The sequence below is a fragment of the Rhineura floridana genome, chromosome 9 (genome assembly GCF_030035675.1).
Source record: "Rhineura floridana isolate rRhiFlo1 chromosome 9, rRhiFlo1.hap2, whole genome shotgun sequence".
In the NCBI taxonomy this organism is placed as follows: domain Eukaryota; kingdom Metazoa; phylum Chordata; class Lepidosauria; order Squamata; family Rhineuridae; genus Rhineura; species Rhineura floridana.
The window spans coordinates 78309882-78326053 of record NC_084488.1 but is presented as its reverse complement, the minus strand read 5'-3'; the positions used below and the strand labels follow the sequence as shown (position 1 = coordinate 78326053).

Below are 16172 nucleotides of genomic sequence, written 5' to 3'. Positions count from 1 at the left end.
ACCACCTGTTCAACCCCTGAGCCTAGGCAAAAAATACCAGTACTTGCCATTTTTAAAAGACTGCTTATGTAGCTGTAATAAGAGTGTTGGTCTGATTTATATTTAGATACCTGTTGAGAAGCTGTAGCTGCCCTCTCCTCTGCCTGGCTTAGTCGTCTTTGAAGTCTGTTGACTTTTTCTTGATGTTCCATCATTAATTTTTCATTCTGTATAAATGAATCAGCTCATTACAAATGTTATCAGATTATGTTATCAGATCATACATATTGCAGGAAGCAAGCATTGAAAAAGAAAAATCAGTCAATGGCAAAGGCAGGAGCCATATATAGTACCAAAGGAAAACTTTTTGCTCCATGCATTGGCTCTAACCTTGACAGGAATTTCCAGTTTTCAGCAACTTGTGACACAACTCCTTTATATACAAAATACAATTTGAAGTTAACTATAGATACGAATTTCAACCTTGTGTGGGAGCTGAATATGGTTATTTTTCTGAAGTGCTTTAATCAAAGTTGGCTTTTAGAGGAGAGTAAGGACAGATGGTTGGGGGTTATAATAATAATAAATAATAAAATTTTATTTATCAGACGCCCATCTGTCCGACTGAACGGACACTCTGGGCGACGTACAATATAAAATACAATCTCAACATATACATAATCATCACAGTATTAACATCTCGTCTAACAGAACCATCCTACGCTAACATAGTATAAAACCTAACCCACCCCAGAGATCCCATAGGCCTGCCTGAAGAGCCAGGTCTTCAAGGCTCGGCGAAAAGTCAACAGGGAGGGTTGCCATCAAGTCTAGAGAGGCACAGCTATAAGGACCAGTACTTAGAAGGGCTAATTGTGGCAGGGATTTTTGTTTTTTAAAAAATACATTACAAAATGAGCCTGCTATTGTAGAAAAGAATGACAAGCTAAAGTTCACAGAAAGGAACCATCATCTAGCAAATAAAAAGTTTTAATCACAGCACAAAACTAGCAATGAATTAAGTTGCATGTATTTTTAGTTTCATTGGAGTAAAATAAATGTTTCTAGCACTTTCCCTAATGTGTATGATCAAAACAAGATAGGGGTTTCCAGCTGATAATGACTAAGAATTCCCAAAACCTTCATACAATAAATAAACCAATGACACATGTCAATAAGGTTCAAGCAATACTGTTCCAAGATGTGCATCTAGTTAAAGAATAACATTTGGATGAGGTTCGTTATCCTACCTCAATAACTTTTTCATTTGCTCTTTCCAGCTGACAAAGTAACTCCTGGGTGTGATTTTTTTGACGAGTCAGCTCATTTCTATGAAACAAGATCACAGAAACTCATTAATGAAAATCAATGTATCTGTTGATCTAACAGATTTCCAGCAGAATCTTGGCAGTCACGTACTCCCTTTCTCAAATTCTTTATGACGTATGAAAACAATAGTACCTAAAAAGATTGATCCTCAGTAATGTGATGGGCTAGACATATTCACAATGAAGACCTCCCCCCATTTTAACCACTATTTGCAATCTCATCCAGTCACAAAAAGACAAGCTTTATATTAGGGATAGGGGACTTATGGTCCTCCAGGTGTTGGACTTCAGCTGCAATCATCCCTGACTATTGGAAATGCTGCACCCCTGCTTCACTTGATAAAATGCACAATGTAATCCTATGAATAATCTTTATCAAGTATTGTCATTTCTAAATTCTAAATATTATTTTGTCATGATCTCCATGCAGGTCATGTATGGGATTCTGTGCAAAGCTGAATGCTTCCAGAACTAAAAAATGGGAGTAGGCAGACACTCAGCCCCCTAAATGTCTCTTTTGATGTCTCTGTTGACTGTGCATGGCCCTAGAGACGGCATCCGCTATCCCGCTCAGTTTTGTTTTGATCAGTGCCTGAGCACCATCTCAGAGAACTTTCTCTGACCTTTTGTTGTAGAGCTACTTGAGAGGCATTTTTCTTTTCTTAACTAGCCATGATTGTCTTCTCCTTTGTACTGCACAATGTAGCTCTTTCAACAGGGTGCTCTATGTGTGCAGGAAGAGTCTCCACTACTGACAGACACAGCATTTATATCTCCTATGGCTGGGCCAACACCACAAGTCATGTCTCCTGCCTTAAATGACAGAAATAGAGCTTCATATCTCTGAACAGGCTTTGAAAGCATGAGGCTGGGCATCCAAAACCCTCCCTCCAGCATTGGATCTTGTTTCAATCTGTGGCTTGTCTGACCCAGGGATTTTAGCTGCCCTATAAATGGGAGATTATAAAGCTTTTGATGAACACTGCCTTCTTTGTACCTCTGTATTACTGAAAGGAACTATACATGAAAAGAAATCTTACAGAAGTTCAGGAATAAATCTACACAGGTACTTCCCAAGAGCTTTTTGCTTTTCAAAATCCACAAACTGGGGAATCCTAGACACCTCACTGTCTTGGGCACTAGCACTCTCATAGCAGAGTTGTCTGGCTATGAGGACTCTATTCCCTCAGGCTTTGTACCACCAATACACTTGGGGCCAAAGTAGATGTGCATTTAATGCATAGTAGGCAGCTGCGTACCTTGGTTTTCCTTAACTAATTACAGGGGTGGGAGAGACCAACTCTCACTGTGAAGGCAGTGCATGAAAATGTGAAGCTTATCTCTTCATTCCCCCACAGAGATCAGAATGTTCACCACCCTCCTTTATGGTGCTAGGAGCCGGGGGGGGGAGTCTCCATTGGTATCCTTTCCTAAGGCTCCTAGCCGTTGTGGTGTCTGTGAGAAGTGAAGAGATAAACCTCACATTTTCACACATTGCCCTTGCAGTCAGAATCAGTCCCCCCTCCGGTAATTAGTTAAGGGAAAACAAGATACATAACTCCTTATTAAGTATTTTAGTGTATGTATAGTTTGGCCCTTAATTATTAAAGGAATATGGAAGACTGAAAAGAAACTGCAGTCTACTGGTGATCTTCCAGAAAACACCCTTCTGGCCAATGTGGCTGCAGAAGCTCTATATCCCAACATTCCACAGAAAGATGAACTGTAAGCTATCAGGAATATGATTACTTGAAGCTATGTTGGCATACCTGGCTGTGATTTTATCTTCCCCCACAAATCAGCAGCGCTGGGCACAAGCAAGACCTCATAGTATACCATATTTATGACTGAAATGACCCTTCCTCAGCTCTCATCTCCAACTGAGATACAATGATATCATGTGGATCCAAAAGAGAAAGCTGCTTGGGAACTTCAACACCTTCCAATCCACCATTAACCTGAGTGAACAAGTCTGTACACCAGGTTCACTTTCTGGACACCATATGTGATTGATATCTTAACACTACCATATATTGGAAGACCAACTGCTTGCTACACTTACCTATTTAGTTTAAGCTACCACCCAAATCACACCCAAATGGAAATGGAAATGGACTGCCTTCAAGTCGATTCTGACTTATGGCAACCCTATGAATAGGGTTTTCATGGTAAGCAGTATTCAACTGATCCGTTATTTATTACCAAGCCCCAAGATACATTACCAAGATATAACTGTATTTGTCCCATCGCTACAGACAGGGTCATATCCACAGGATTTACTACAAGTTTTTGTCAAATTACCAAAGGTAAGGAAAGAAAAAGATTGACAACACTGGCAGGTATCCAAGTATCACAGAATACAGAATAGACTAGTAGAAAGTAGCAGAACATTATTGTCACCTATAGCTCCCAGCAAAGACCTCTACAGCCTATTCTTGGGACATGGGTGTCCTTTCCAACAGACAGCCCCCACCCTAAAGCAATGGCTCATCAGCAACAATGGGCCACCCTGCAGCCATACAGGCTCCTGCAGCAAACACCAGTCTTTCCCTATATCCACTTCAGCAACACACCATGGTCTGTAATAATACTGTAGTAATCAAGAGCTTGTTCACCTTCACATTTTCTGCAATGCATTTTTTTGCACCAGTTAAAATTAGTTGGAAGTCTGTCACCCTAAACTGGTTGGATCTTTTACCCTTTTCACTAAAGGTTGTCTGATTTTGATTCGAGGACATACCTAGCGCTTGCATTGTTCAGGTTCCTAGCCCTACTCTCTAACAACATGCCCACCTCGTATCCATCTATATATATCTGTCATATGAAAATAACACTTCATGCATCTGACAATTGAATTCTTGTACACAAAAGCTTGTGACACAATACACTTGTTAGTCTGCAACAAACTAATATGGCTACCCATTTGGGTTTTGCTAATATTAAATGAATGGTAATTCTAAAATGCCAAGATAGTGACATTGCATGCAAGGTTTTTTTATATGGGGACATAGTATACAATTGAAAAATCAGTGCAATAATCAGTCCTGATCATTGATACATATTCCAAAACTTTCATCTAATAAAAAAGGTAAAGGAAGTTTACAGAAAATTGCTCAAGTGTCACAAAGGCCTTATGAGTAAAAAAAACAAAAGGTGAGCTGTTTAGTAGTAAAGCGAAGATAATAAATCTGCCAGCTGTGGGAAGCATTTAATGCAAAATTCTCATGTGACACATAAAGCACATTCCAGATGTTTTTCTGTTGAGTTATGCTGTAATATGCTTCAGTTATTCTTAGTAATTATATATTTTATAGACTGCCAGTACCTGCAGCTGTTTCTCATCCTGTTAACATTTTTAATCAATATCTTAAAATAAACAATTATGGCTGCCAAGTATTACAAAATTCCAGCCAAAAAAAGTGGTAAGAATGAAAGGAGGACTCAAAGGCCCCTAAAAGATGATGTAATTTGTTTAATAGACTAGATGGTATGTCAAAAGAACGTTGCTGTAGCTAATACCTAATAATGAACAGCTATATGATTCCATAAGGATTAGTCTGGGAAATCATGAGAAATTTGTGCAACTAAATGCTTAAAGATACTCAGACACAACCATGATTCAAAAAGAAAGCCAACCTACAACTGATTCATTCAAAATAGTGTTAATTTAAGGGGATCTAAACAGCTGCACAGAAAGCTTTTGTCTTCATCTCCTTTCCCACCGCTGGCTCCTGCACTGCCTGAAATACTACTTTGAGAAGTTAGGAAACCCTATAGAGCAACATCCGATGCAGTACAATGAGCTGCTGTCAGAGGAGGAAGACACTCCAGCATGTATGGGATGACTGGCATCTTGGCTTTAGCCTGTGCTGAGTCTCAACACGTATGTCCCACTGGATTCAATAGGAATTCTATTTCCACAGTTTAAGGCATGTTTGTAACGGTAGCTGTGAAACTAACTTCAATGGCGCTTCCCAGTAAACATGGTTAGGATTGTTCCTTAAGAACATAAGAGCCAATGGCCCATCTTATCCAGCATCCTCTTCTCACAGTGACCAACAGTTGCCCGTAGGAAATCCGCAAGCAGGACATATGTACAAGAGCACTCTCCCTTCCTGAGGTTTCCAGCAACTGGTGTTTAGAACATACTGCCTCTGAAGGCAGAGCATAGCCATTGTGGCTAACCTTTTCTTCCATGAATTTGTCTAATCCTCTTTTAAAGCCATCCAACTTGGTGGCCATTGCTGCTTCTTATGGGAGCAAAGTCTATAGTCTCACTTATGCTCTGTGTGAAGAAGTACTCTCTTTTGCCTGTTCTGAATCTTCCAACATTCAGCTTCATTGGCTGTCCATGAGTTCTACTGTTACAAAGGAGAAAAACATTTCTCTGTCCACTTTCTCCATGCCACACATAGTTTTATACACTTCTATCATGTCACCTCTTACGCACCTTTTCTTTAAACTAAAAAGTCCCAAATGCTGCAACAGGAGAGTTGCTCCACCCCCTTGATAATTTTGGTTGCTATTTTCTGAACCTTTTCCAACTCTACAATATCCTTTATGAGTTGAGGCAACCAGAATGGTACACAGTATTCCATATGCAGCCACACAAAGCTTTATATATTGGCATTATGATATTGGCAGGTGTCCCCCCCAGTACCTTTCCTAATGAACCCTAGCATGGAATTTGCCTTTTTCACAGCTGCCACACACTGGGTCAGCATCTGAGCGATCGCCAAGGTCTCATTCCTGGTCAGTCACTGCCAGTTCAGACCCCATGACTCCATATGTGAAATTAAGGTTTTTTGCTCCAATATGCATAAGTTTACACTTGATTACATTGAATTGCATTTGTCATTTTACCACCCATTCACTCAGTCTGGAGAGGTCATTTTGGAGTTTTTTGCAATCCCTTTTTATTTTAACAACTTTCAACAATGTGTCATCGGCAAACTTGGCCACCTCACTGCTCACCCCTAACTCTAGATCATTTATGAACAAATTAGAAAACAAAGGTCCCAATACCGATCCTTGGGGGACTCCACTTTCTACAGCCCTCCATTGGCAGAACTGTCCATTTATTCCTACTCTCTGCTTCCTGCTACTTAACCGATTCCTGATCCACGTGAGGACCTCTCCTCTTATCCATGACTGCTAAGCTTACTCAGGAGTCTTTGGTGAGATACCTTGTCAAAAGCTTTTTGAAAGTCCAGGTACAACCAGATCACCTTTATCAACATGTTTGTTGACAATCTTGAAAACTGTAATAGGTTAGTGAGATAGGACTTACCCTTGCAGAAGCAATGCTGGCTCTGCTTCAGCAAGGCTTGCTCTTCTATATGCTTGGCTTTTTTATCTTTAACAATACTTTCCACCTGTTTTCCCAGGACAGTGTTAAGCTAACCAACCTATAATTATCAGGATCCCCCCCTCGAATCCCTTTTTAAAGATTGGTGTTACATTGGACACTTTCCAGTCCACAGGTGTGGAGGCAGATTTGAGGAACAAGTTATATATGTTTGTTAGAAGATCAGCAATTTCACATTTGAGTTCTTTGAGAACACTTGGGTGGGTATAATCAGACCCAGCACTTTGCCAGTTTTAATTTTATTTATTAACCCTAGAACTTCATCTCTCATCACCATTATTTGCTTCAGATCTGAGACTCCCCTTTTGCAAAAGTTAGTTCAGGCCTAGGGATCTGTCCTATACCTTCTACTTGAAGACAGATGCAAAGAATTCATTTAGCTTCTCTGCAATCTTCTTATCCTGCTTTAGCACACCTTTAACTCCCTTTCATCCAAGGGTCCAACCGCCTCCCTAGATGGATTTAAATGGATTTGCATGTATTTAAAGAATTTGTTGTTGGCTTTCATGTATTTAGCAATGTGCTCCTCAAATTCCTTTTTAACATTCTTTGTTTTCTTGCATTTCCTTTGCCAGAGTTTGTGTTCTTTTTTATTCTCCTCATTTGGACATGACTTCCATTTTTTGAAGGAAGCCTTATTTCTAATAGCTTCTTTGACTCAGCTCGTTAATCATGCTGGAAAGGGCCCTGCTGGTACCTTTCCTGATCTACAGCATACTCTTCAGTTAAGTTCTAATACTGTGTTTTTAAAACAACTCCCAAGCATTTTGGAGTGATTTGATCCTCTGGACTTTGCCTTTCTCCTTTCTTTTTACCAATCCTCTCATTTTGGGGAAGTTTCCTCTTTTGAAGTCAAATGTGACTGTGTTGGATTTTCTTGGCAATTTGCCATTAACATGTATGTTTAATTTAATAGAATTATGGTCACTGCACCCAATCAGTTCAACAACACTTACATCTCACACCAGGTCCTGGTCGTCATCCCTCTGGTTCATTCCATGACCAACTGTACTAAGGCACAGTCATTTAGGGTGTCTAGAAATTTTGCCTCTTTGTCATGACTGGAACACATATGTAGCCAGTCTACATCAGTGTAGTTGAAGTCACCCTTACTACAACATTTCCTAGTTTGGATGCTTCCTCAATTTCATTTTTCATCTCAAGATCTCCCTCAGCATTTTGGTCAGGGGGACGACAGAATGTCTCCAGTACTAAATTATTCTTGGGGCCCAGTATCACCACCCACATCCATTTTGTGGAGGAGTCTGCCTCTTTTGCCACATCCAATATGTCCTTCCAATATAGTCTATATCCAGGTCCCACTGTTTTTCTCTGTTCTACCAGGTTTCTGTTATGTTCCTTATATCTGCACTGTCTTCTAAGAACCAGCACTCCAGTTTTCCCATCTTGGCTCGGAGGCTTCTAGCATTAGCTTATGTATATACAGTGTCTCTCTTCAAGTGTTTTTGGCACTTTTGGTTTGGCCTGTGGTGCTTTGGCCTCTCGAAATTGCTATCCTGTGCCCCTGCACTCACAATGCCTAGTTCTGGGCCTACTCGTTTAAGCTTTCATTATTTTTTACGTCTTTATCCCAGGGGACAGATTTGTTCCGAACCAGACCCTCCTCAGTTCCTATTGACTCCCCTCCCTCAATCAGTTTAAAAGCTGCTCTGCCACCTTTTTAGGAACATAGGATGCTGCCTTATACTGAGTCAGACCATTGGTCCATCTAGCTCAGTAATGTCTACTCTGACTGGCAGCAGCTGCCCAGGGTTTCAGACAGAGAAGCTCTCCCAGCCTTACCTGGAGATGGTGGAAACTGAACTTGGGACCTTCTGCAGGCAAGGCAGATACTCTACCACTGACCTACGGCCCTTCCCAATTTCATTTTTAAGCACCAGCAGTGTGGTTCCATCCCAGTTCAAGTGGAACCGGTCCCTTTCCTACAGGCTCAGCTTGTTCCAAAATGTTCCCCAGTGCCTGACAAATCCAAATCCCTCCTCCCACCACCACCATCTCATCCACACATTGAGACTACACAGCTGTGTCTGTCTAGCTGGCCTTGTGTGTGGAACCAGTATAATTTCAGACATCCTTCCTAACAACCTAAATTTTGCTGCCAGGACCTCATAAATACATTTTCCCATGTGACTGACGCCAACCAGCACCATGACCACTGACTCCTCCCCAGCACTATCTACCACACTACCTAGGCAACAGGTGACATCTGCAACCTTTGCATCGGGCAGGCAAATCACCCTGTGGTCTGCACATCTATTTCACACCCCACTATCTGTGTTCTTAATAACCGAATCACTCACTATCAGAATCCCTCCATCCCCGAGAGAAATTTCCTTGACACAAGAGGGTATCTGCTTGTCTCCCAAGGAATGGGTCCCTTCTACAGGATCATTTCCCTCTTCCTCAGATAGGCACTCTCCTTCCTCAGGACCCTCATTCTCCATGATAGCAAAAGAGCTATCATCCTGGAAGTGGGACATGGCTATAATGTCCCCAAAGGCCTCATCCTCAAATTGCTCTGCCTCTCTTGGCTTCTCCAGGTCAGCCAACTTGGCCTCAAGAAAACAAACTTGTTCCTGCATCAAGGACACACCCACGACTTCTGTCCAGCAGGGAGACAGTCATACATGTTACAGAAAGTGCAAAATACTGGAAAGCCCCCACACCCTTGCTGGCTTTCTACCTGCAAAATTGTTTTTGGAGTTTATTGAAAATGTAAGTTTTGTTTATGTCAGGAAACAGATAGGCATAGTGTGGTGTCCTGGCTACCTGGCCTTGCTGCTGAACTCGCTCTGCTGCTTAACTCGCCTTGACACTTTGTCAGCTGGGGGCTCCCTCACTAGGCTGTTCTAAATTTATGTGTGTGGCTGGTTCCTTCCAACTGCTACTGCTAGCAAATAAGTTCAAGGGGTGTGGCTTAAATTCCTGCTCTTAGTCAGTTTAGCCCCCTGGGGATGGGGAGGGAACAATGGGAAGTGAACAAAGGTAGTTAATTAAATGAGGCTAGAGACTCATCTGTCACCTAGGGATTAACTTAGTCTTCCTTCCTGAGAGAGAGGCCTGTTTAAAAACTTTTACTAAAGATACTAACAAAAGCTAACTAGCTTTTAATTTATTTTTATTTGCTGTCAACAACACATTTTTACAGTGCAAGTTCTTCTGTAGTTTTCAGTGGTGCCTTGCACTCTAGCCTGGACAAACTAGACTAGCTTTCAGCTGCTTTTAATCTAAACAGAAGGCTGGAACTTCCAGGCGAGTCTTTTCCTTTCTACAACAGCCTAACCTTTTCTTAACCTAGGAAAACAGAGCTTGTTGTGTGTGTGTGTGTGTGTGTGTTTAAGGCAGGCTAAGCCTACCGTTTTTAAAACTAAGCTGACTCTCCCTCTAATGTTGGGAGTTTCCTTTTTACCCATTCTCTAAAACTGGAGTTTAGTCTGGTTTACTGTGTCCCCTCAAGCTTCCCTGCTAGGGTAGTGTTGAAAACTAGGTTTCTATAGGCTTCTTACTTCTAGAATTCAGCACCTAAGTTATAAGTTCTTTCAGGATTTGGTTCCCAGGCTGTTCTAAATTTATACGCGTGGTTGGTTCTCCCAGCTGCTACTCTACTTACACCATCTTTTTGTGTAGTAGGATATTTGATTAATTTTTTTTAAAATGTATTGTTTTGTTGTCTGCTGCCCTGAGAGTCGTCGGGACCAAATGGCAGTATAGAAATTTTGATTATTATTAATAAGGTTAATTCAAAACAACATGATCCTAAATTCACTTGTGACTTCAGGAATAAGCAAAATGGATTGTGGGAGTATAGGTCATTACTATAGAAATGAAGTCACTGAAGATATTGGGGAGTCTTTTCACAGCAACACAGAAACACTTAAAATGACCCATTTTTATTTGTTTCCAATATTTATAACCCACTTTTCAACCACTTAGCTTTCAGAGTGGCTCTCAAAATGATAGGGCTTCTTAGTGAAGTGAAAGGATTTTAATAAATGAGGGGCACAGAGGTCACTTTTCAACATTAGGGGTATGCACAATTAGCATATGCTGAATCAGCATTATCAAGATCTGAGCGTCTTAAGACATTTCAAGGAACTCCCTTGGAGACTTGTTAAAACTGAGCCTGGAAGCTCTAAAATACCTTTCCTTTATGCCTTGGGCCATTTGACTATATATACTGGGTTTTATCTGTTTATTTCAAGTATCCCAAGCCTTGGGAATAAATGTGCCTTACAAATTTGAATTAAAAAAAAAAAAGTGCAATCCTATCCTCAAATTGTGCCAGCTGAACAAGAATAGGATAGATAATCTTTTAAGGCTATGTAACCACAAGGTAGGTATACCTATACTGACAGTGTAAGGGTGTCAGAAAAAGGGTGGAATTCAAGGTGTCATGGAGAAGAAAGGGTGAATTTGTCAGCTTAGTTAGAACTTTATCCTCCCTTAGGGATTACCAAAGCAAAATTCATGTAAATACACACATGTGCGCACAACCATAAAAGCCTACAAAAAGCCTAAGTGATTCTAAATAGGCAATACAGGGTCACAGTAGAAGGGGGCTCTTACTGGCCAAATCTTCTCCAACCCAGGCAAGCCCCCTGCCATGCACCCATGACAACAATGTTGAATATGTCACTATATAGGATCTTTAAAAAAAAATTCAGTTTGACATTGGTGCCAGGGGAACATGGAATATCAAGAAGCTACAGCAGTGTAATCTCTGGTGCAGCAACAGCTAAGGATTACACTCTGTTTTTCTTACAGGGGCATATGCACTAAGACTAACAGCTTTAAGCACTGCTACAATGACACAGTAGTTTAATGAACAAATACTCCTACATCAAATCATGAAGAGAGAAGTAGCAACATTTGCCAGTGAGCAAATCAATAATTTATCAGACCTTGCAGTGCGGACTAATATGGCCTTAGAGTACACCGGCATAAGAAATGGTCTTATTCATTTGGTAGAGAGCATCAGTCTGTAACTTGTCTAGCACTTCCAGAAGAGACAGATCATATGATTGCCTTTCCTTGGTTATTTAGATACTACTTCATTGTCCCATAAGGTGTGTCAGCATCTGCTTCAGTTTCCCTGTCATTTTTCTAGGTCCTCTCTATCCCCATGTTAAGTCACTCCCAAGAATTGTATAATCTATGTAAGATGTCAACAGTCTTGGAATGGATCCAAGCCGTCCATGGCAACTCAGCTCCTTAATTTGTGAGATACGGTGCAAATGCAAGTCAGTTAGAGAAAATATAAAAAACATACTACAAATCAAGAGAGGTAAATGATTCAGATATGCTTCTCACATTTGGAACTGGTACAAGGCAGTCAGGGGTGGGACAGTGAGAAGAGTGCAATAGGACAAATAATAAAGACCACCAGTTGCTCTATCTGCATATAACAACCAAAACCTTTATCTACTAAGGTAGAGTTTATTTAAAATTGCACTTCATATTTTGTGGCACAAAGTATTTCACAAACAAGCATATATCACTAAACAGTACTTCATTCACATTTTTTCTGTTTATTTCAGTTAATGTCATTATTATCTGATCATAGCAATCAAAGGTTAACTTAATAGAACATTTTAACCAAAAAGCGTATCAAACACAAGTCTCTTCTCTGGTCAGGCTTTTATAATAGATTCTCTCCTTGTGGTTAGGAAGATGTTCCTAGATGGGCTAGGTCCCACCCCTGGGACCAGGATGGCAGGGCTGAAAAATGACTTCTGCTAAGGTAGGAACTACCCATCTGTTGAGCCCAGGGGTGTTGAGCCCAGCCTCTCTCCTGAGGATCAAGGAGGGGGAAGCCATGAGTTGCAGGCGCCTCAGCCGTCAGTGGGCATGGACGATCCAGCTGTTGTTGAGTCTAGACCAGACCTTGAGGAAGAGAGCGAGATAGCTGCCCCGCCAGTTCCCACGGATGGCCCTGCCCCTCAATGGGACAGCACTCAGCCATCAAGCACCCCCACGGAGCCGTTAGGGGAGCATTCCAAAAGAGCAGTAACTCATCCTGTGCCAAGCAGTATCCTAAAGATGCCCGATGCTTCCCAGCCCTCTGCTTCCCCGCCTGCAGATGAGGACCCTGTTCTGTCAGATGAGCCCATGGAGGCTTGCCCCCCCCTTCACTGCGCTCATGACGTAGGGAGACGGGGACAGGGCAGAGGGCGTGTGTGCGAAGGAGTGAGAGGTTACGCTCCAAGACCTCTCCTATTTAAGACTGCCGCGCTGTGAATGGGGCGCTGAGTCAACTTTCATCACACGTTGCAGAGCATGTCTAGAGGGTAGTTAGGGACTTGTAGTGAGTTAGCATAGGGTTTTTCTATGAGGCGCTCAGCCTTTGATATATCCATTATGTTAGTAAAGCAAGGGTTCCTTGCACCCTCGTCTCTGACTTGTGGTTCCCACTCTGAACTGGACATGATCAGTCTTCCAAGTCTGAGGCAGACTTTTTATGGAACTCCAAGGAGTTCTAACTTGGGGGAGGGAAAGCAAGCATGAAGTGTGTTAATTTTTGTGTTTGAGAAATGGCAAGAGCAATCTCTGGCCTTTCCCGTTTCCCAGTACCTTGAGCTAGGTCAGGGTGGCCAACACAGTGCCCTCCAGATGAGTTGGATTGCAACTTCCATGAGCCACAGGCAGCCAGTATGGCCAATGATCAGGAAAGATAGGAATTGTAGTATACAACAGCTGGAGGACACCATGTTTCCTATCCCTGGTCTAAGTTTTGCCGCTAATGTGCTCGTACGCTTCAGGCTTGTTCCACACATTTTTTCCTTGCCTTCTCCCTCTGAGGAAGAATCAGGAGGACAATTTCTACAGCTTTCTATGGATCAGAGCAGCTGTTCTGTGCAAGACAAAGTGCCTTTTTTGCTTTTCAGGGGATAGAGCACCTGTCCATGCCTTGCTTGACTCTTTGGAGGGCCACAGTGTGGCAATGAGTCAATTCCAGCTCTAAGTCCATTTCTGTTGCTATCCTTGAAAGGAAACAGTCCACACCCAGTTTCTGAGGTGGTTAACAGCCACACTTGGCTATTATCTCTCCAAGGCTTACAAGAATGAAAGATCCTGCTCATACAGTCATTCTCCCTCACAACCCCAGTGCTGTTTTGACAGATGGAGCTCCTCCAGCATTTCTCCCCCTCACATTCTGAGCAGGAGAGGTAGATCTAGCAACCACCGGTGGTGTGATCATTACTTCTCCCATTTTAGGGAACTCTAACACAGAAATGTCTCTCTGACCCTGTCATTCCTGGAGCAGCCTTCACCCACATGTAGATCAAGGAGTTGGGGCTCACATATCTTCAATCCTTGCTTTGCTAGGTGCTCATGGTCTCCCAAGCCACCTCTCCCCTTAAAACGGAACAGTCTGATTCTTCTAGGACAAGCTCCCAAAAAGTCTAAGTGTCTGCCGGCCCCATCAAAGGATTTACCACTTATCTATTGTCAGATATTCCTCTATGTCCTCTTTGGGACCCAATTCTCCTAGGGAGGATAATGAATGGGCTAGAGGATGGGGAAACAGTTTAGTGCTATTTTAAATTAGAGATCATTTTTTAATTATATCTGTCTATATTTATTTATTTATGTATTATATGCTTTTAACTTTGGTAGGTTTTAATAGTATCTGTTTTTTATCTGGAAGCCGCCGTGAGTTCCAATTTGGAAAAACGGCGGGGTATAAATAAAGTTAACAACAACAACAACAACCACCACCTTCTAGACATCTTCAAGATAGACCTTTCCCTCCTGAACATGTTCAACATTTGGGGCTTTTTAGTTTAGAGAAAAGGCGGGTCAGAGGAGACATGATAGAAGTGTATAAAATTATGCATGGAGAAAGTGGATAGAGAAAAGTTTTTCTCCCTCTCTCATAATACTAGAACTCGTGGACATTCAAAGAAGCTGAATGTTGGAAGATTCAGGACAGACAAAAGGAAGTACTTCTTTACTCAGCGCATAGTTAAACTATGGAATTTGCTCCCACAAGACGCAGTAATGGCCACCAGCTTGGAAGGCTTTAAAAGAAGATTAGACAAATTCATGGAGGACAGGGCTATCAATGGCTACTAGCCGTGATGGCTGTGCTCTGCCACCCTAGTCAGAGGCAGCATGCTTCTGAAAACCAGTTGCCAGAAGCCTCAGGAGAGGAGAGTGTTCTTGCACTTGGGTCCTGGTTGCGGGTTTCCCCCAGGCACCTGGTTGGCCACTGTGAGAACAGGATGCTGGACTAGATGGGCCACTGGCCTGATCCAGCAGGCTCTTCTTATGTTCTTAACAACTTCAAAACCAGGTTGTGTTCACCTTACTCTGGGGCTAGTCTGAGTTCCCCACCAGTCCTTCCAAATTCTCAAAGCCAGGGAGAACAGATCTGGCTTTTCCTTGTCCCTCTTCCACAGGACCCTTGTTCCATCTTCTATATGGTTTAAAGCTGCTGTCAAAAAAGAATGGTTTGAGATCTCCAGCAAGACATCAACCTCTTCTAAGTTCCAGAAATTTAATTTTCTCTCTGAAGATGTTTTGTCTAACCTTAAAGTTCAGAAAGTGGACGCTCCCATCGGCTGTCTTAATTTCTAAAGCTAATTTACTTGTTGATTCAGATGTCAACTTCTTTGAATGACCAGAGAATTGATGTGTGTTGCTCAGAAGGTGTGCAGCATCAGCACTGGCTCTTCAGGCCTCCTCTACTGCCTCAGTTTTTGCCAGAGCTACCTTCATGTGGGCCAACAAACTAGCTTCCACTTTTGAATTATCTACACCTGTCAAAGATGGTCTCTGAAAAGTTTATTTTGCAAGAGCCTTCTTGGCAGATGCACTGCTGGATTAATTGCAAATGGAAGCCACACAGCATATGACCTCATTATTATTGTGGGAGCTATAGTAAAAAAATACCAGTGTGCACCTTTTGAAAGGGTTCTTTTTGATGTTGAACTGAATGAAACAAAAGTTAAACAGGGTACTTCCAGTTCACACAATACGCCTTCCAAGCATTCCTATTGTCCCATCCTGTTCTTCCCAGAAGAGATGTGACAAGACAATATGACATTTCAAGAGAAAAGGTGAATCCAGTCAACATCAGCACCCCAACAAAAAGCCTTTCTCATTCTCTTCCTCCCAACCATAGGAATATCCAAGCTCCATTCTCTTTGTAACTGAAGTAGACTTCAGGTCTTCACAAGATTTGAAGAAAATTTCATCAGACATGCTCTCAAAGCTGTGGATGCCCACCACAAGTCACTACCTGAGACCTGGGCCGTGTCAATCACTCTTCTCCGCAGGCATCTGGGACTTCTAGTCACAACACAAAGAGGTCTTTAGTGCCAGTTTAAAAGAGATACAGCACTTGGGAGTCCTTCTAGACACCAGTCTGAATAAGTACTTTTCCCTCAGTGGACAGGGTTGTGTCCCTGATTGCTCTGGCATTGCAATTAAAAAGAATTCTTTCCCATGAGGATTCTGGAAATGATCATGCT

The 16172-nt window shown here is 42.0% G+C and overlaps 1 protein-coding gene across 4 annotated transcripts in view; it reads right to left on the bottom strand.

Moving 5' to 3' along the window:
- Positions 1-16172, bottom strand: part of SCLT1 (sodium channel and clathrin linker 1) — a 93413-nt gene that overhangs the window by 3480 nt on the left and 73761 nt on the right. For all 4 annotated transcript variants that reach the window (XM_061585042.1, XM_061585043.1, XM_061585046.1 and 1 more), the window contains exons 20-21: positions 1230-1308; positions 111-206 (exon numbers count right to left, since the gene is read on the bottom strand). In XM_061585042.1, coding sequence (XP_061441026.1) covers positions 111-206; positions 1230-1308 — 175 coding nt within the window. The remainder of the gene's footprint in view (positions 1-110; positions 207-1229; positions 1309-16172) is intronic.